The sequence below is a fragment of the Protopterus annectens genome, chromosome 1.part1 (assembly GCF_019279795.1).
Source record: "Protopterus annectens isolate FY-2018-M chromosome 1.part1, PAN1.0, whole genome shotgun sequence".
Classification (NCBI taxonomy): domain Eukaryota; kingdom Metazoa; phylum Chordata; order Ceratodontiformes; family Protopteridae; genus Protopterus; species Protopterus annectens.
In genome coordinates this window covers 1,100,833,362-1,100,854,288 of record NC_056726.1, presented here as the reverse complement: position 1 = coordinate 1,100,854,288, position 20,927 = coordinate 1,100,833,362, and the positions used below count along the sequence as shown (strand labels likewise).

The 20,927-nt window shown below is 38.9% G+C and overlaps 1 protein-coding gene across 1 annotated transcript in view; it reads right to left on the bottom strand.

Annotated features, from left to right (window-relative positions):
• LOC122815495 (vomeronasal type-2 receptor 1-like) overlaps positions 1-20,927 on the bottom strand; it is a gene marked incomplete at its 3' end in the record, with an annotated part of 397,765 nt that overhangs the window by 114,041 nt on the left and 262,797 nt on the right. The window contains exon 5 of the mRNA XM_044088044.1: positions 11,006-11,233. Coding sequence (XP_043943979.1) covers positions 11,006-11,233 — 228 coding nt within the window. The remainder of the gene's footprint in view (positions 1-11,005; positions 11,234-20,927) is intronic.

Below are 20,927 nucleotides of genomic sequence, written 5' to 3'. Positions count from 1 at the left end.
GGACAGAATACAGAGGGACAATGACTTACTTAGTTTAAAGCATGCGTTATGTTTGATATTAGGTCTGACTAGGACAGAATACAGAGGGACAATGACTTACTTAGTTTAAAGCACACTTTATGTTCGATATTAGGTCTGACTAGGACAGAACACAGAGGGACAATGACTTACTTAGTTTAAAACTCGTGTTATGTTCGATATTAGGTCTGACTAGGACAGAATACAGAGGGACAATGACTTACTTAGTTTAAAGCATGCATTATGTTCTATTTTAGGTCTGACTAGGACAGAACACAGAGGGACAATGACTTAGTTTAAAGCATGCGTTATGTTCGATATTAGGTCTGACTAGGACAGAACACAGAGGGACAATGACTTACTTAGTTTAAAGCACACGTTATATTCGATATTAGGTCTGACTAGGACAGAATACATAGGGACAATGACTTAGTTTAAAGCATGCGTTATGTTCGATATTGGGTCTGACTAGGACAGAACACAAAGGGACAATGACTTACTTAGTTTAAAGCATGCGTTATGTTCGATATTAGGACTGACTAGGACAGAATATAGAGGGACAATGACTTACTTAGTTTAAAGCATGCGTTATGTTCGATATTAGGTCTGACTAGGACAAAATACAGAGGGACAATGACTTACTTTGTTTAAAGCATGCGTTATGTTCGATATTAGGTCTGACTAGGACAGAACACAGAGGGACAATGACTTACTTAGTTTAAAGCATGCGTTATGTTTGATATTAGGTCTGACTAGGACAGACCACAGAGGGACAATGACTTACTTAGTTTAAAGCATGTGTTATGTTCGATGTTAGGTCTGACTAGGACAGAATACAGAGGGACAATGACTTACTTAGTTTAAAGCATGCGTTATGTTCGATATTAAGTCTGACTAGGACAGAATACAGAGGGACAAAGACTTACTTAGTTTAAAGCATGCGTTATGTTCGATATTAGGTCTGACTAGGACAGACCACAGAGGGACAATGACTTACTTAGTTTAAAGCATGCTTTATGTTCGATATTAGGTCTGACTAGGATAGAACACAGAAGGACAATGACTTACTTAGTTTAAAGCATGCATTATGTTCGATATTAGGTCTGACTAGGACAGAACACAAAGGGACAATGACTTACTTAGTTTAAAGCATGCGTTATGTTCGATGTTAGGTCTGACTAGGACAGAATATAGAGGGACAATGACTTTCTTAGTTTAAAGCATGCGTTATGTTTGGTATTAGGTCTGACTAGGACAGAACACAGAGGGACAATGACTTACTTAGTTTAAAGCATGCGTTATGTTCGATATTAGGTCTGACTAGGACAGAATACAGAGGGACAATGACTTACTTAGTTTAAAGCATGCGTTTATTCAATATTAGGTCTGACTAGGACAGAATACAGAGGGACAATGACTTACTTAGTTTAAAGCATGTGTTATGTTCGATGTTAGGTCTGACTAGGACAGAATACAGAGGGACAATGACTTACTTAGTTTAAAGCACACGTTATGTTCGATATTAGGTCTGACTAGGACAGAACACAGAAGGACAATGACTTACTTAGTTTAAGGCACGCGTTATGTTCGATATTAGGTATGACTAGGACAGAATACAGAGGGACAATGACTTACTTAGTTTAAAGCATGCGTTATGTTCGATATTAGGTCTGACTAGGACACAACACAGATGGACAATGACTTACTTAGTTTAAAGCATGCGTTATGTTCGATATTAGGTCTGACTAGGACAGAACACAGAGGGACAATGACTTACTTAGTTTAAAGCACGCATTGTGTTCGATATTAGGTCTGACTAGGACAGAACACAGAGGGACAATGACTTACTTAGTTTAAAGCATGCCTTATGTTCGATATTAGGTCTGACTAGGACAGAACACAAAGGGACAATGACTTACTTAGTTTAAAGCATGCGTTATGTTCGATATTAGGTCTGACTAGGACAGAATACAGAGGGACAATGACTTACTTAGTTTAAAGCATGCATTATGTTCGATATTAGGTCTGACTAGGACAGAACACAGAGGGACAATGACTTACTTAGTTTAAAGCACACGTTATGTTCGATATTAGGTCTGACTAGGACAGAACACAGAGGGACAATGACTTGCTTAGTTTAAAGCATGCGTTATGTTCAATATTAGGTCTGACTAGGACAGAACACAGAGGGACAATGACTTACTTAGTTTAAAGCACGCGTTATGTTCGATATTAGGTTTGACTAGGACAGAATACAGAGGGCCAATGACTTACTTAATTTAAAGCATGCGTTATGTTCGATATTAGGTCTGACTAGGACAGAATACAGAGGGGCAATGACTTACTTAGTTTATAGCATGCGTTATGTTCGATATTAGGTCTGACTAGGACAGAAAATAGAGGGACAATGACTTACTTAGTTTAAAGCACCCGTTATGTTCGATATTATGTCTGACTAGGACAGAACACAGAGGGACAATGACTTACTAAGTTTAAAGCACGCGTTATATTCGATATTAGGTCTGACTAGGACAGAACACAGAGGTACAATGACTTACTTAGTTTAAAGCACACGTTATGTTCGATATTAGGTCTGACTATGACAGAATACATAGGGACAATGACTTTCTTAGTTTAAAGCATGCGTTATGTTCGATATTAGGTCTGACTAGGACAGAATACAAAGGGCCAATGACTTACTTAGTTTAAAGCATGCCTTATGTTCGATATTAAGTCTGACTAGGACAGAACAGACTAGGACAGAACACAGAGGGACAATGACTTACTTAGTTTAAAGCATGCGTTATGTTCGATATTAGGTCTGACTAGGACAGAACAGACTAGGACAGAACACAGAGGTAAAATTACTTACTTAGTTTAAAGCATGCGTTATTTTCGATATTAGGTCTGACTAGGACAGAACACAAAGGGACAATGACTTACTTAGTTTAAAGCACGCGTTATGTTCAATATTAGGTCTGACTAGGACAGAACACAGAGGGACAATGACTTACTTAGTTTAAAGCACGCGTTATGTTCGATATTAGGTCTGACAAGGACAGAATACAGAGGGACATTGACTTACTTAGTTGAAAGCATGCGTTATGTTCGATATTAGGTCTGACTAGGACAGAATACAGAGGGAAAATGACTTATTTAGTTTAAAACATGCATTATGTTCGATATTAGGTCTGACTAGGACAGAATACAGAGGGACAATGACTTACTTAGTTTAAAGCATGCATTATGTTTGATATTAGGTCTGACTAGGACAGACCACAGAGGGACAATGACTTACTTAGTTTAAAGCATGCTTTATGTTCGATATTAGGTCTGACTAGGATAGAACACAGAAGGACAATGACTTACTTAGTTTAAAGCATGCATTATGTTCGATATTAGGTCTGACTAGGACAGAACACAAAGGGACAATGACTTACTTAGTTTAAAGCATGCGTTATGTTCGATGTTAGGTCTGACTAGGACAGAATATAGAGGGACAATGACTTTCTTAGTTTAAAGCATGCGTTATGTTTGGTATTAGGTCTGACTAGGACAGAACACAGAGGGACAATGACTTACTTAGTTTAAAGCATGCGTTATGTTCGATATTAGGTCTGACTAGGACAGAATACAGAGGGACAATGACTTACTTAGTTTAAAGCATGCGTTTATTCAATATTAGGTCTGACTAGGACAGAATACAGAGGGACAATGACTTACTTAGTTTAAAGCACACGTTATGTTCGATATTAGGTCTGACTAGGACAGAACACAGAAGGACAATGACTTACTTAGTTTAAGGCACGCGTTATGTTCGATATTAGGTATGACTAGGACAGAATACAGAGGGACAATGACTTACTTAGTTTAAAGCATGCGTTATGTTCGATATTAGGTCTGACTAGGACACAACACAGAGGGACAATGACTTACTTAGTTTAAAGCATGCGTTATGTTCGATATTAGGTCTGACTAGGACAGAACACAGAGGGACAATGACTTACTTAGTTTAAAGCACGCATTGTGTTCGATATTAGGTCTGACTAGGACAGAACACAGAGGGACAATGACTTACTTAGTTTAAAGCATGCGTTATGTTCGATATTAGGTCTGACTAGGACAGAACACAAAGGGACAATGACTTACTTAGTTTAAAGCATGCGTTATGTTCGATATTAGGTCTGACTAGGACAGAATACAGAGGGACAATGACTTACTTAGTTTAAAGCATGCATTATGTTCGATATTAGGTCTGACTAGGACAGAACACAGAGGGACAATGACTTACTTAGTTTAAAGCACACGTTATGTTCGATATTAGGTCTGACTAGGACAGAACACAGAGGGACAATGACTTGCTTAGTTTAAAGCATGCGTTATGTTCAATATTAGGTCTGACTAGGACAGAACACAGAGGGACAATGACTTACTTAGTTTAAAGCACGCGTTATGTTCGATATTAGGTTTGACTAGGACAGAATACAGAGGGCCAATGACTTACTTAATTTAAAGCATGCGTTATGTTCGATATTAGGTCTGACTAGGACAGAATACAGAGGGGCAATGACTTACTTAGTTTATAGCATGCGTTATGTTCGATATTAGGTCTGACTAGGACAGAAAATAGAGGGACAATGACTTACTTAGTTTAAAGCACCCGTTATGTTCGATATTATGTCTGACTAGGACAGAACACAGAGGGACAATGACTTACTAAGTTTAAAGCACGCGTTATATTCGATATTAGGTCTGACTAGGACAGAACACAGAGGTACAATGACTTACTTAGTTTAAAGCACGCGTTATGTTCGATATTAGGTCTGACTATGACAGAATACATAGGGACAATGACTTTCTTAGTTTAAAGCATGCGTTATGTTCGATATTAGGTCTGACTAGGACAGAATACAAAGGGACAATGACTTACTTAGTTTAAAGCATGCCTTATGTTCGATATTAAGTCTGACTAGGACAGAACAGACTAGGACAGAACACAGAGGGACAATGACTTACTTAGTTTAAAGCATGCGTTATGTTCGATATTAGGTCTGACTAGGACAGAACAGACTAGGACAGAACACAGAGGTAAAATGACTTACTTAGTTTAAAGCATGCGTTATTTTCGATATTAGGTCTGACTAGGACAGAACACAAAGGGACAATGACTTACTTAGTTTAAAGCACGCGTTATGTTCAATATTAGGTCTGACTAGGACAGAACACAGAGGGACAATGACTTACTTAGTTTAAAGCACGCGTTATTTTCGATATTAGGTCTGACAAGGACAGAATACAGAGGGACATTGACTTACTTAGTTGAAAGCATGCGTTATGTTCGATATTAGGTCTGACTAGGACAGAATACAGAGGGAAAATGACTTATTTAGTTTAAAACATGCATTATGTTCGATATTAGGTCTGACTAGGACAGAATACAGAGGGACAATGACTTACTTATTTTAAAGCATGCGTTATGTTCGATATTAGGTCTGACTAGGACAGAATACAGAGGGACAATGACTTACTTAGTTTAAAGCACGCGTTATGTTCGATATTAGGTCTGACTCGGACAGAACACAGAGGGACAATGACTTACGTAGTTTAAAGCATGCGTTATTTTCGATATTATGTCTGACTAGGACAGAACACAGAGGGACAATGACTTACTTAGTTTAAAGCACGCGTTATGTTTACTATTAGGTCTGACTAGGACAGAACACAGAGGGACAATGACTTGCTTAGTTTAAAGCACGTGTTAGGTTTGATATTAGGTCTGACTAGGACAGAATACAGAGGGACAATGACTTACTTAGTTTAAAGCACGCATTATGTTCGATATTAGGTCTGACTAGGACAGAATACAGAGGGACAATGACTTACTTAGTTTAAAGCATGCGTTATGTTCGATATTAGGTCTGACTAGGACAGAATACAGAGGGACAATGACTTACTTAGTTTAAAGCACACGTTATATTCGATATTAGGTCTGACTAGGACAGAACACAGAGGGACAATGACTTACTTAGTTTAAAGCACGCGTTATGTTCGATATTAGGTCTGACTAGGACAGAATACAGAGGGACAATGACTTACTTAGTTTAAAGCATGCATTATGTTCGATATTAGGTCTGACTAGGACAGAACACAGAGGGACAATGACTTTATTAGTTTTAGAAGAGATGCTGCTGAGAATTAGTTGAAAAATGTATAACATTTCAATCCTCTCCATCTGAACCAGGTGTCTGGTTATGACATTCAAGAATGGGACGTTATATTCCATGACTCTCCAGATAGTTAAGGTACACAGTATGTTGAAGACCTTTTATAAAAACTTATGATGTCTAATTTTCATAGATATCACAGTGAACTACAAGGACTTACTGAAAATGAACAAGTGAGAGCAGTGTGACCACAGTCGACAGCCTGTGTTACCCTGCCTAAGAGGTCAATAAGATTCATTAGATGAACCTTTGTAGGGTAAGTCTAATAAGAACTTTGATAATATAAGTTCTGTACTGCAAGGGTTATCATGTCTGCTTCACACACGGGTCTATGTTATAACTGCAAAACCTCACTTATGCGAATACAAAGACGTTGACACATATTGAGCGAACCACAAAAACAGTGATCGTCCTAAACCGAGGAAATTCAAAATGTCGAATCATCATTGTTGGCCAACCCCACTGCCCACTAAGTACTACCTACCCAAATAAAATAAATAATACACATACATACACTTAACAAAACCCTGCTTCTAACGCTACAGTAAAGCTTGCATGTATTACTATGTATGCACTTACCTTAACCCGCACCCTAACCCTAAGGTGTGTAACTATTGCACACTTCCGTTAAGGAGCTATACCCAAATAAAATAAATAAACCACATACATACATACACTTAACAAAACCCTACTTCTAATGCTACAGTAAAGCTTGTATATATTACTATATATGCACTTACCTTAACCCGCACCCTAGCCCTAAGTTCTGCAACTATTGCACACTTACCTTAAGGAAGTCCATACCGGAGAAGGGCCAACTATGACAATTCGACATTCCGAATTTCGTGCTTCAGGACATTTGGTTTTTTTGCAGTTTACTGAATATGTGCTGGCATTTCCGTACTCACGTAAGTGGAGTTTCACAGTTGTAATAGAGAACTTTCACACACAGATGGTCCTGACTTCGATCTCCAGTGCAACCATTATAAAAGACACCTCAGTAGCTCAACAAGGAATCTCAGTAGATCAACAGGTAACACATTAATCTTTGTATCTGGTAGATCAGAAGGCTGTGACTTCTGTTTCTGGATTTGTGTTCCATCATTGAAGGCAATTTTGGTGAATGGAAAAAAAGTGAAAACTTTTAACAGAAACCACATTCAGTGAGCAATTCAGCAATCTTGTTTTTGCATGAGAGAAAGCAGCCCCTGCACCCTCCATGTGGAGGGAACAAACCCCTCACCCACTGGACAGCTCTGAGGTCACACAGCAGTGGAGAAAAAAGTAAACTCCACTGTCGGGAAAAGTGATTTCAGCAAGCAGCACTTATTGCTTTTGGGTTCGCTGAAATTACATTTAATGAGATGACATACTACCCTATTCCCACACCAGGTAGCTGAATTAATTTTGGGGATTGGGGACTGGCATAATGGTTAAGCTGTTTACCTGAGTGACACAATTTACAGGGCTTGATTCTCCAGAAGTATGCCTAGGCTTAAAAATGTCCACTGGAGTAATCAGCTATGAACGTATTATTTACTCATAGAGCAAATGTCAGAGTGGAACATTCAAACAGTGGATAAGAAGCAAGAAGAGAAGGGAGGGGAGAGTGAGAAATAAACATTTGTTAGAGGTAATACGTTACATAGATATATGAGATGAAAAATAAAGAGGTTATAAGGAAGATTAAGGGGAAGGGATATAAGAATATGCAAACTAAAACCTAGGAAAAGGAGAGACAGCATGTATATAAAGTATTGGAGGAGAAGGAGCAGAAATCATTAGTCAGGAGAGGAGAACGTGCAAAACCAGGAGTATTAGAGCAGCTTTTTAGCTGCAGATTAAATAAATGAATGTTATATACTGCCCTGACTGGTGCAGTTATTGTATTCCAGACGTTTGCTACACAGTGTGAGTTCAGAGTGGACCACACCTTTTGTAAGGCTTACAGATGTCAAGTCGATTATTGTCAGAAGACTGAAGGTGACAATTTGGGAGGTAACGGTGGAGAATTGTTCATAGATTTTTTTTTTTTTTTTTTTTTATAGGTTCATAGGTAGGTACTAGGCTATTGGCCCTATGGCCTATATAAGCCTAGCCAAAGGTACCTTGGCTTTCGCCACCCAAGAAAATTATTTTCCTGTGTCACTGTTGAGCAGAGCCACAGAAGTGATCCCTGGGGTGAATTTCCTATTGTAAAGTGGGATTACATATAATTTTATATGTTAAGAGAAATTGCGTATAATTTAGTCGGTGGGGTAATTCTAAAGAGTTTGGAGTTTTTTTAGTGCAGAACAGTGATTGGTTTTGTGGCTTGTACTAGCTATAAATCTAGTTGTCTTGTTTTAACACTGTTCTAGTTTAGATTTTAGGGTGGCTTGAATGTTAGTCAGTATGACAGAACCATAAAATAGAGAGGGGGTAGGTTTAGTGGCAAGTGTGACTCTGGGCAATGCAGTAAGGAATTTTATGGCTCTTTATAATATGCTTAGTTTTTTTTTTTTTTTTTTGTGAATGTTTTCATATTTCTTTGTATGTGCAGCTTGGAGATAAGGTCCAGATAGGTGGTACCCAGTGTAAGATCCAGTAAAGGATGTCTTCAGGGATGGATATATTGTTTTCAGGGAGGATATATTCCACAATCATACAAAGGTGTTTGGTTAATTTAATTGTATGTAGCAGATAAGTAGCTCTGTATTACTAAATCTGAGCAGAGTCTTCACAACAGGAGAAACATTGTATGTGTTAGGGTAAAGGATAGCTACCCCTACAGCTTTTTTGTTTAGCCTGTCAGTTTTAATGATGGTGTATCCATTTGGATAAGCCCAATATACTGTAATTTGTAATATAAAAGGTTAAAGGTTCAAACTGTAAGCTAAGTGTTCTTGCAGCCTGGCATGCAAGTTCAGTAATCAGTTCTGAAATTATATTCTGTTTTTTTATGCAAAAAGAAATCTTAAAGAATGGTTACAATATTCTTCTTCTTCTTCTTTCGGCTTTTTCCCCGGTTATGGTTCGCCACCGTGGATCACCTGTCTGCTCATGATTGGCAGTAGGCTTTTACAGTGTTGAGTTGCCAGCCTGGTGCCCAACCTTCCACAGAAGGCACACACACTCACACCCTCATGCCTAGGGCCAATTTAGAGTGTCCAATCCACCTACAATATATAATAGATAAAATGGTTATTGGACATGAGAAAAATAAAATATTTTTTAAATAAAATCAGAGTATGGTTTCTTAATATTATTGTTTCCATGTCAACAGACATTGACACTGCACTGTACACATTATGTCAGGGCGGAAACCTAAATTTAAATTTTGTAATCCAAGCAAGAATCAAAAGGAGGGAGAAGTGAAACCAAGATTTTTTTGTTGTGGAATGAAAGAATCTTAGTTTCACTTCTGCCTCCTTCTTTTGGATTCTTGAAATTAAATTGTAGTTAAACAGTTCACACACACACATACACACACACACACACACACACACACACACACACACACACACACACACACACACACACACACACACACACACACACACACACACACACACACACACACACACACACACACACACACACACACACACACACACACGTAGTTTAAGGAGTGACTCGGTGAGGGCGTATATTCTCAGGTGCAGCGGAAGAAGTGGTTTGCTCTCAGACAGCACCATCAGTACATATTCCTTTCTGATAGTGTACAGAATTCTGTGATTAAAATACTTTGGCTAATGTTATTGGACGTTAGAGATTATTTATTTATTATTTGTAGACATTTGTTGACCAGGAAAGTCCACTGGGCCTCAAGGACCCATTTTCATTGGAGGCCCAGGGAGAAAAGCTCCAAACAGTTAGAAAAACAATTTGTCTAAGCCATCACCTTGAATGTAGTAGTCACATTAATGGTATACATATTACAAATGAAACAGATATGCTAAGCAGTTACACTTAAACAGCAGAGAAATTAAATACAGTCCAAGATATTAAAAAATGTTAGAGTAAATTCCATTTTCCATGTCACCAAAAGTCCAAGGAGATAAGACTAGAGAAGAACACATAGAGGAAAAAAAATTACTGCAGTATTTAAATTTGGAAAGGATTTGTAGGGTATTGAGGCCAAAAATAAGAATATTTAAGGAGGTAGTACTAAATCTGTCTGCAGCTATATTATCAATCTCTATTGGATCCAAATGAGACATGCTATTTTAATTAAGTTCAGAGCAGTCTTGGGTGGTGTTCCTTAGTTTCCATACATAGCAACAGAAGTATTTATAATTGCCCTAAACTTCAGATGTCAAGTTATTTTAATAGACCTGGGACAGGTAACCAGACAGTGGTCACTGAGAACCATTCCTTCTCATCCAGCTCCTCAGGCACCCAAGATATTTTGAATATAGTCAGGGTCAACACCTCTATGACTCAGAGTGTACACATGTATCAGTCTTGTTAGTATGTAAATGGTCTGTTTAAGATTACCCTTATGGTTTCATGGTTAATATGCTACCTCTGACTACCAGTAGTGTGACTTCTGCCCCCTTTGGTATGTACCTAACCAGGCATATCCAACAACTGGAACATCTACAGAGGGTTCCTCACTAAAAGGATACAGACCATAAGTAATCTGTTGTTCTTTATTACCATATTTATAGAATGATGCCATTGGACTGTGTTAATGTGATTTTCATGAGTCAGACATCCTTGATAATGATAAAGCATTCATAACAGACTGTGCTGAATTTGCTATTCAGAGTATTACACACCTGTATGTATCCTTCACCCCACATGATGGCTGTCTCATTTAGGGTAACTTCCTGACCTTTAGGTGCATGTGCGTCAAATGTTCCTATCGCTACGTACTTGCTGGATTCATCTTGCAGCTCATGCCAGTTCATAAAGTCATACACAATAGGTGGTTCTCCATTTTCATGAAAGAATATATCAACACCTCCAGTGTTCTTAAAGTGGATATTCCTCATATAATAAGTGAGCTGGAAGTGGATTAAAGAAACCAAATGTTTACAGGGAAGAACTACTTTCTTACTATTCATCCTCAGCAAAATATTTACATTATGAGACACTAGGGTCTATATTAAATCAGCAAACACTTAAAACAGTGAACACTGATTATCGACCCTTTAAAAGCGAAAGCTTGAAAGCCCGAACACATGGAGCAGCACTTTTTTTCCCAGGGAAAAAAATTGCTGTTCCACAAAAAAAAAAAAAACTTCAAAACACTAAATAAAGTGGGGGGGGGCTTTGTCCCCCCCCCCTTAAATATACCAACTCCGAGATCGCACCACAGTGGAGGAAATGGCAAAGCCCTGAAAATGGCCCAGTGATTTTTTCCCCTGGGAAAATATTGCTGTTCCATGTGTTCGGGCTTTCATGCTTTCGCTTTTAAAGGGTTGATAAATCAGCATTCACTATTTTAAGTGTTTGCTGATTTAATATAGCTCCAGACACTAGACACCATTGTTTGAGTAGCTAGCGGATAGGTAGACTAGCACAGTCATATACAACAATATATACTAATGGCAGGTAAATTACTTTCTTCAGTGAATACAAACAATTGATATATCTGTTGGCAGTCATATAAAGACAAGTATAGTCAATTTAAAGTTGCTGTCATGGCATACTTCTTAACATGATCCCTTACTCACATAAGATATCCATTAGCTGGGATATAACATTCCTTTATATTTTATTTATCCTTTTACTGAGACGATAACCTTTATTTCAAAGATGACTGTCTGAATGGATGGAATCAGTGAGATAGGTATTAAAGTGTTTTTACCAGTGAAATGTGTTTTCTCTGTAAGCTGATGGCTGTGTTTCTTTCATAATATGCTGGAAATAAGTGTGTAATGGCCTGGGCGTCGATGCAGAAGATGAGCTACTGAGCTGTTGATGTGCTGCACCCAGTAGCTGAGAGGTTGATCCCAGTTGCCTAATGAATGAGACACTAAGCAAGGTATTGTGTTGGGGAAACTGGAATAGACTCCTAAATGGGCTTCATGACTGCCTGGCAACTACATATGAACCCCAGAAACTCAAATAAATATTGATGAGAAAATGAATTATTTTGGGAAAGAAAGCAGTTGCAGAATGGTTGTATATCATGGTGGACTCAGTTACACAATGTGAGCATAGAATGTAGAGGGCAAATTAAACTGCACCCAGTTAGAGAATGTGAACCTGGGATGTAGACGTAAGTGTTCTCACTTATGGAATATGAGCAAGGGGTGCGGATTATGGGCCACCCTGTTACAGGATATGAGCATGGGATGTAGATTAACGTGTTCCCAGTTATGAAATGTGAACAAGGGGTGTGAATTAAGGAACACTCTGTTACAGAATATGAGAATGGGATGTAGATTAAAGTGTAACCAGTTATAGAATGTGAAAATGGGATGTGGACTAAGGAACACCCTGTTACAGAATGTGAACATGGGATGTAGATTAAAGTGTAACCAGTTATGGGATGTGAACTTGGGGTGTAGACTAAGGAACACCATTACAGAATGTGAACATATGGTCTAGATTAAAGTATAACCAATTATAGAATGTGAACATGGGATGTAGACTTAGATGTTCCCAGTTATGAAATGTGAACAAGGGGTGTGAATTAAGGAACACTCTGTTACAGAATATAAGAATGGGATGTAGATTAAAGTATAACCAGTTATGGGATGTGAACATTGGGTGTAGTCTAAGGAACACACTGTTACAGAATGTGAATATGGGGTCTAGATTAAGGGGTGTACCCAGTTATGGAATGTGAACATGGGGTGTAGACTAAGGAACACCGTTACAGAATGTGAACATGGGGTCTGATTAAAGTATAACCAGTTATAGAATGTGAACATGGGGTGTAGATTAAGGAACACCATTACAGAATGGGAACATGGTGTCTAGATTAAAGTATAACCAGTTATAGAATATGAACATGGGGTGTAGATTAATGTGCATCTAGTTACAAAATGTCAGCAGCGAATGCTTATTAAAGTGTATACACCAGGTGACTGCAATGATCTAGCCATATATTAAACTAATTGAAGTTAGTGGAGGACATTGCCCAATTTAAACTGTCCAGAAGTATGCATCAGCTGTGAAGAAGGTGCATAGCTATTGACCTGCAATGTGCTGCCTTCAGAATGTTGCCTGAAGATTTTTTATTAATGTTGTGAAACCCAGGGAGCTTAGGTTACCTTACTGTCCAAATAGCCAGGAACTAGAGACCAATAAACCCATATAAACTGCTGCATATTGTAATGTAAGGTCTGCCTAAAACAAGAATAGCAATACTGATAGCTTGCTGTGTGTCAGTGACCTTGCACTTTTAACTGAGATGTGGCACATGTCTAGCTTTGTGCCTCATCTGGCAGCCTTGCTGTCATAATTTGGCTAAGTTTCAGTTCTTTTGATGTGGCAAAACGTGGGGGTAGCTTTATGATTTAAATTAGGACTTTTTTGATGCAGAAATTCAAACACCTTTAACCTGCCAAGTAGCAGCAGTCACAAACTGCAACTTTCTTCTCATTTATCATATTCACCTGGTACTGTCACAACTTTCTTCGGTGGTCTTTGGATATTCTCATCTACATAGCACTAGCTTACCACTGCTGATCAATATTGAATATTTTCAGTATCTGATTTAAAATTAACTCCATTGTTCTTGCAAAATATTTTGGGGCCATTGTGAAATAATTTGCATTTGAGCAGGATGTTATTTCTACCACCCATTAGAACTTAAACGATGAGACCTAGTGTTCCTGCTTGGGCTGGTCATCTTGAATCATTAGGGCAAAAGCAGTCTCCTGTTGTGATGACATGTTCCAGTTCAGCAACGAACTGCCCTCATTTGTATACTCTGATAACAAGCTGAATACGTACAGGAATTTATATGATGTTATTAACTCTGTTTTATTCCCATGTCTGACCTCTTGAACTGCAGTCTGGATCATTAGGAGTTGATATTTTGCTGAGTACATCATTGCTGCAATGGTATGTCATTATTATTTTGTTCCTGTAAATTAAATGTTTTTCATTGAGATGTAACTGTGAGGGAGCCACCCAGTGTCTGCAGCAGTGAGGGATTTGTGGTTTGAACCTGAGCTGCACCATAAGCACAAGGCAGTGTGACTCTTGGGAAAAAAGGAGGAGTTAACTATTTACTGAAGGTCAAAGGAGCACTTGAGTGGCATTATTCTGGGAACCTGTCAGAGATGTCTCATCTGAAGCCTGTGATCAGTCCAGAGAGATCATGTCTCCAAGGAATCGGCAACCCATGCCCTGCTGATCAGCTGATGAGGTGCACAGATACTGTTCATGTTCACTTGGAAGTTCTTTACATGTTTGTGACTTTATTGGTGAAACCCACATCCTTGTTCAAAAACTTTAAAAAAAAATCATCAAATTGCAATTGCAATGTATGAAACTTTCTAAGGATAAAAACAGGCTACTGTTTCTAGCTATGAAGCACTGACTTAACAGAGTGATACATGATGCATATGCATCACTTGCCCCTTATACTTAACATGCTATGCCAGTCAAAATAAGAATTGCAAAGGAATTTCTGAGAACCTGCATATCTAAATGAAGGAACAGAACTACATTTGTTATCAAATATAATTTATTTTCATACATTTGAAAATAGCCTTCTTATACTGGGACTAAAGTGCTCTCAAATCCAAAACAAAATACATTAGGATGGCACAGTAGTACAGTGGTAGTGTTGTCACTTCACAGTAAGAGGTTCTCTGGTTTGATTCTTGAGTTGGGTGCCTTCTGTGTGGAATCTGCATGTCCGCCTTGCATTTGTGGGGGGTTTCTCCAGGTGCTCTGGTTTCCTCCTATTTTAGAAAGACATACATCTGGAATGTTTCTGGAAATTGGCTTGGTTCCAAGTCGGACTTTCTCAGTTAACAAACGTTAAATAAAACGTTAAATAAATTTATCTTTCTTTCTCTGCTTTTCCTTTTTTCTTGTTTGCTTCCACACTGTCCTGTCCTGTATCCATGGAAATCCTCTGGACATAGCTCTGCTATTAATTGGTTTAGTGCACTCACCTTCTTCTCATCTACAAATAATCCTAATTAGTGCTGATATAAAACACATTTTGTGGACAGTTTTTGAATTGTTAACTTTCTCAGTGGTCAATATGTAGTGACAATTTATTTTTCCTTTAAAGTGTTTATTTTTGCTGCTCCAAAGTATAAACTAAATTACATGCAAGGTCACTTACTGTGTGTAAGCAAAATGTGAAACAAAAGGCTCAACATGCGCATCAGAGGAAACTACCAACTTAAGGTTTGGAGAGCCGTTAAGTTAGAGTATATAATAGAAATCATCTACTTTCCAACCCCCCCATCCCCATATCTGATTAAGTCCATCTACATCATTAGCATGGGTAACAATTTTATATATTCTCCTTTGCTGGGTGGAAATACTATCATAAGGATTTTATTACCTGTGCAAGCACTTAATTACTACTAAGTATAAAATAAAGAAAACCAATACCTGACAAGAAAAGAGAGAAGACAATTACCTACTATCACCATAAGGCTCATCTGAATATCATCAATTACAGTTTGCCTGTTATTGTTTGCAGATCGGACAATTCCCATTGCTGTTAACACCAAGCATTACCTGTATCTAATCCAACACCCCTTCAACCCTCCACACATTGACCTGATAGCTCTGCATTAAGTCTACCTGTTATTGTTTCCAGATTGGACAATTTCCATTGCTGTTAACACCAAGCATTACCTAAGTCTTATCCAGTGGCTCTTCGACACTCTGCAAATTGACCTGATGGCTGTACATTGTCTACCTGTTACTGTATGTAAACTTCAAAAGTATTCTCCTGCTATATATTTTGTTGGTCAGGCTGCTCGCACACCACAGTTCCAAACTCCTGCCCTACCACTTTTCTTTCTGTTTTTGTTTGTCTCTGCCCAACTACTTAAACCTCTCATCTTAGTCTTGCCCTGTGCTGTATTCCAGAATAATGTTTAAATTACACTAATTAGCTACTGGTCCCTTGTAGAAGTGATTACTACCTTACATCCCTCCCTCCTTCAATAGCTGTAACTGCAGACTTTTGCTCTTTTCCTATTTGTTTAGTTTAACCCTGTTTTATCTTTCTTTACATACCAGAATTTTCAGCTTCACTGATTTTTTTTCTGTTTTCTGTTTACATGCATCACAACCTTCAATTCTGACCTGCTCTCCTACCCTACCGCCATTCCCACCCTTCTCCTCCTTCATCACACTTATACTCTCCTAACCACACCCCCTTGCTCACCATCCAATCTCCTCCCCCACTTCACCCTCTACACTTCCTCTCTGACAAACAATCTTCTCTTTCTGCTTTTACATCACTGTTCAGGATGCCTACCCTCTTTTCACAACCATTAGTCCTACTCCTTCTCTCCCTATTTCTTTTGCTTCTAATATAAGCAACACACTAAACTCCCACTCTTTACCTCCCAAAACAAATTATTTAACTACTTTTACATGTTCTGCTCATAATTCCTTCTCTCACATTAGCCCTAGCCTATATCATTAAACTCCTCTTCTCTGTACCAACACTCAAACTCTCTCCACTAACTATTCCTTACATTGTATACCCAACACTGAATACCAGTTTGTTCACTATACAACCTCTAAGCTCTCACATATCATACTCCATCTCTCACATACCCTTTCTTCCCTCATCTGTTCATGTGACATTCACCCTAACCATGGGAACTCTACCACTTTATTCTCTTCAAAAGCTAACTCCCCTAAATGTTTTAAAACTCATCACATAAGTACTCTAAACTTTCACTCGTCACATAAGTGCTCTAAATTTTCAAAGTCTCTGTAATAAAACCTCTGAGTTGCATGCCTGGGTTTCCTCAAAATAAAACCTAATATCCTAGCTACTACATAAACCTGTTTAAAACCTGCTATACAGTTTCTTCCACCTAACTTTAGTGTAATAGAAATCAACTGCTCTAAAAACCACTTTGTATTATTGTCCTATATACCCCCCCCCCCCATTAACAACATACCAGTTTTAGAGGCTATCCTCTCTTGGATTTCCTATACTATAAAACATGAAACAATTATCCTTGGTGACATGAATATTGATTGGGCTTCGACTTCCACCAAACAGCCATCCTCCAGCATAAATATGTTTCACTTTACTAAATTAATCTCCACCACTACTAGGTACACCAACAAAACCAAAGAAGGTTCCACCTTAGACTGGATTCTTGTCTCGACCCCAAGTACATAAATTCTGGCACCCTGTCCAACTCCATTAGTGACCACTTCCCTGCCTATGCTATCTGAGCCTGTTCATCCTTCCCTAATGTCCACAATATCAAACTTGTCTAAAATCTTTCAAAATTTAACCCCACACATTTAATAGCATACTTAATTGAATACACTGGAATATTCTTAAAAACATTTCCATTGTATGATGCTCTGCTCTACTTTAATAACTAATTTCTAAAAATCTTGGCTAGCCTAGCTCCTACCGGAACCAAAAGAGTCAAAACCAATCATGCCCTCTAGTTAACAAAAGCTACCAAAGAAATCATGACTAATAGGGAAAAGGTATGGAAACTCTGGCATAAAGCATGTAATCCTTCTGACCTCATTCATTATAAACAGCTTTGAAACCAAGCTAAAAAAGTCACGTATAATGATAAACAGCAGTTCTTATGGAATCAGTAAACAAATAGAAAAAATAACCTCAAAATTTTCTGGTTTTCCAATAATCTCCTAAACCCCGGCACCAAAGTTAGTCCCTACCCACATCCTGACATTCCTCCTGAACAAATAGCCAGCATCGTTAACTCCTACTTTATCGACACAATTGCTAACATTACTGCTACTTTTTCTCTACCGCTCCAGAAAAATACTATTTCTACATCATCCTCTCTTCCCTCTCCCCTGCAATACACTTTACCTCAGAAACTCCCCAGTAGATCGACTACTTTACATCATCCCTCTGCAAGCATCAACAGCCCCTCTAAATTGCACACAACTATCTTCCAGTCTGAAATTAATATCTCTCCTATGCCTACTGCATACATCAAAAAAATCCTTCTGAAATTAAAGTCCTGCTAAAACTCAGCCAACAATATTCCTTTTCCTATTTCTTAAAATGTCTGCTGACACTGTGGCCTATCCAATTAGCATTCTTATTAACAGATCTATCCAAGAATCCCATATCCCTTGCTTCCTGGAAAAAGCAATCATCCTACCACTTCATAAATGTGCCCCACCCACAATCCTATGTAGAAATGCAGTAACATGTAAGTGTGAGGAGTAATATCAGTGGAGCACAGATTACCTGAGCTGGTCCAATCTACAGGATAGATTGTTGCATGTGTACAATATGCGGGGGCCTATGTGTTAGGTTGTTGTGTGTTCAATATTGTCTAGAAGTGGTCAGCATGTAGGCATGAAGGGTTGTATCTCGGTGCTCTACGGGCAGTACTGTGGCTGACAGGGCCATGTTCCGACAACTGCAGTGCCAACAACAATGTTTCTCAGCAATACCCATGTCAGCAGTCGGCCATACTCACTGCCCAGATGCAATATCTGTCACCGTCTGAAAGATGGACATGCCATGAATGTGAGCCCATATATATATATATATATATATATATATATATATATATATATATATACATAGTACACAGGTGGAAGTACCCTAGACAGAGTGCATAAAATGTAACTGTCAACTGCACACAACTTTGGAATTGTACATACAGGTTAGCAGCACATTAGTTGTCTGTGTAGTATGGAATACTGACGTAGCCTGGCCAATTGCTGGCAGACCACAAAAGGCACAGGTATGAAGTAATGAGAAACTGCTTATGTCCCATCACAAGCCAGCATAAGGGGAATGTTCCACGTATATCTGTGAGTCAGTTGCAAGTAGCTTCCATATCACACATGCACTCAGCTCACCCCGCCATCAGCCACAGGTTTATCACAGGTCATATCCTTGCTGTTGGGAATTAGTACAGTATGACCCCACTTCTGTATGGGAATACCCACAGAATGCAGCATGCTGAAGAGGTGTTCTATGCAGGCATGTCCCTAGCTGCAAGCAGCACCCTGCTTGCATCCAGATCAATGGATCTATATGGACAGGAACTATTGTCATTAACACCTCACACACTTACCCTGTCACCCCAAGGGAATCCACTGGCTTGCAGTCTGGGAATGTAGGAGTGACAGAATGCACTGGCCTGCTACAGATGACCTGCATCACTACCAAATAGCCTACAGTCCTCAGTCAAAGGCCTGTGCCTCACCTGTAGTGCCAATTTGTGGTATCTCATGGGGTCCCAACTAACAACCTAACACAGTTAACAGAACACAAATGCAAGGCCATGTTGACAAATCCCAGTAGCAGGCCCCCCATGTCTTACTGCAGGAACTGTTGACCAATCCATAAATACTGCTGGGATGAAGGGCCAATTATAGGGATACTTCTCAGATATTGCTCACTTAATGTTTGGAAGAGGATAGAATAACAGAGTGGGGGGGTGTATAAGCATGGACATCATGGATTGTGTGAAGTCTGAAACTCTGATGTGTGCCCATACTACCCCCTACCTGCAAACCCAGTAATGGGTGGCTACAAACCTGCTCATAAACCACATTGTGAAGGGGAACTGACCAGATAAATGAGCCCTGCCTCAGGGTAATGTGTGTGAATCTGTACAGATGAGAGGTATGGCCACACCAGGATATGGCCATTCTGTTAAGGTGATATATGTACAAGAAGGGGATCCTTAGCCACCATACTACCAAGATGCTGGACCATTTATAAAGACCCATCAGCAAGTGTCTGTAGCTACCCCTCCAGAATGGCAGGAGTGTGCAAGAATGTGTAGGCTGTGGCCCACAATACTGGAGTCAGCTTCATTCATCTTGTACTTCCCGGTAAATAACTTTGAGCAAATTATTATATCTGTCAGTAGTTGATATCATAATACATCACAGTGTAAAACAGTACATATGTCTGAATATCTCTGATAACACCAACCATGTAACACAAGCAGCACAGGGAGAAATAGTTACAGTATCATCCTCTTACCCATTGTGACTCCATATTGTCAGCCTATCTACAGATAACCTGCAGAAACAGGTTGCTAGCTGTAGGTGTAGAACACCAATCCCTGGACTAGAGTACAACCCTACCTGGAATGGATTTACACACTCTATACAGAAGGTCATATTGGGCATGCTCATACAGTTAGAGAAATGAAGGCCATGTCAGACAACACAGTGGACTATACATATCTGTCATTTGCAGATGTCTGTGCACACACACAAAATTGTACACCATGTATGCTTCACACACACACACTGGATAGGAATACTCAAACATATCTAAGGCCAACAGACTATAATATATCAAACATCCACACACAGAGATGTAGGAAAGAGAGAGAGAGAGAGAGACAATGACAGAGAGAATTTCATTATAAGGCCTGCCGCACCAAATACACATCCAATTGGCTGATATCACATGAAGTGCTTATGTCAGTCACTGTAACCATACCTTTTGGTAGCCCTCAGCCCTATAGTGCCTGTAGTGTTTGTGATAACTGTGTAATATGGTAGTACAAAGTATTTATTTAGCATTTGTAAACTCAGTCCTGTCAA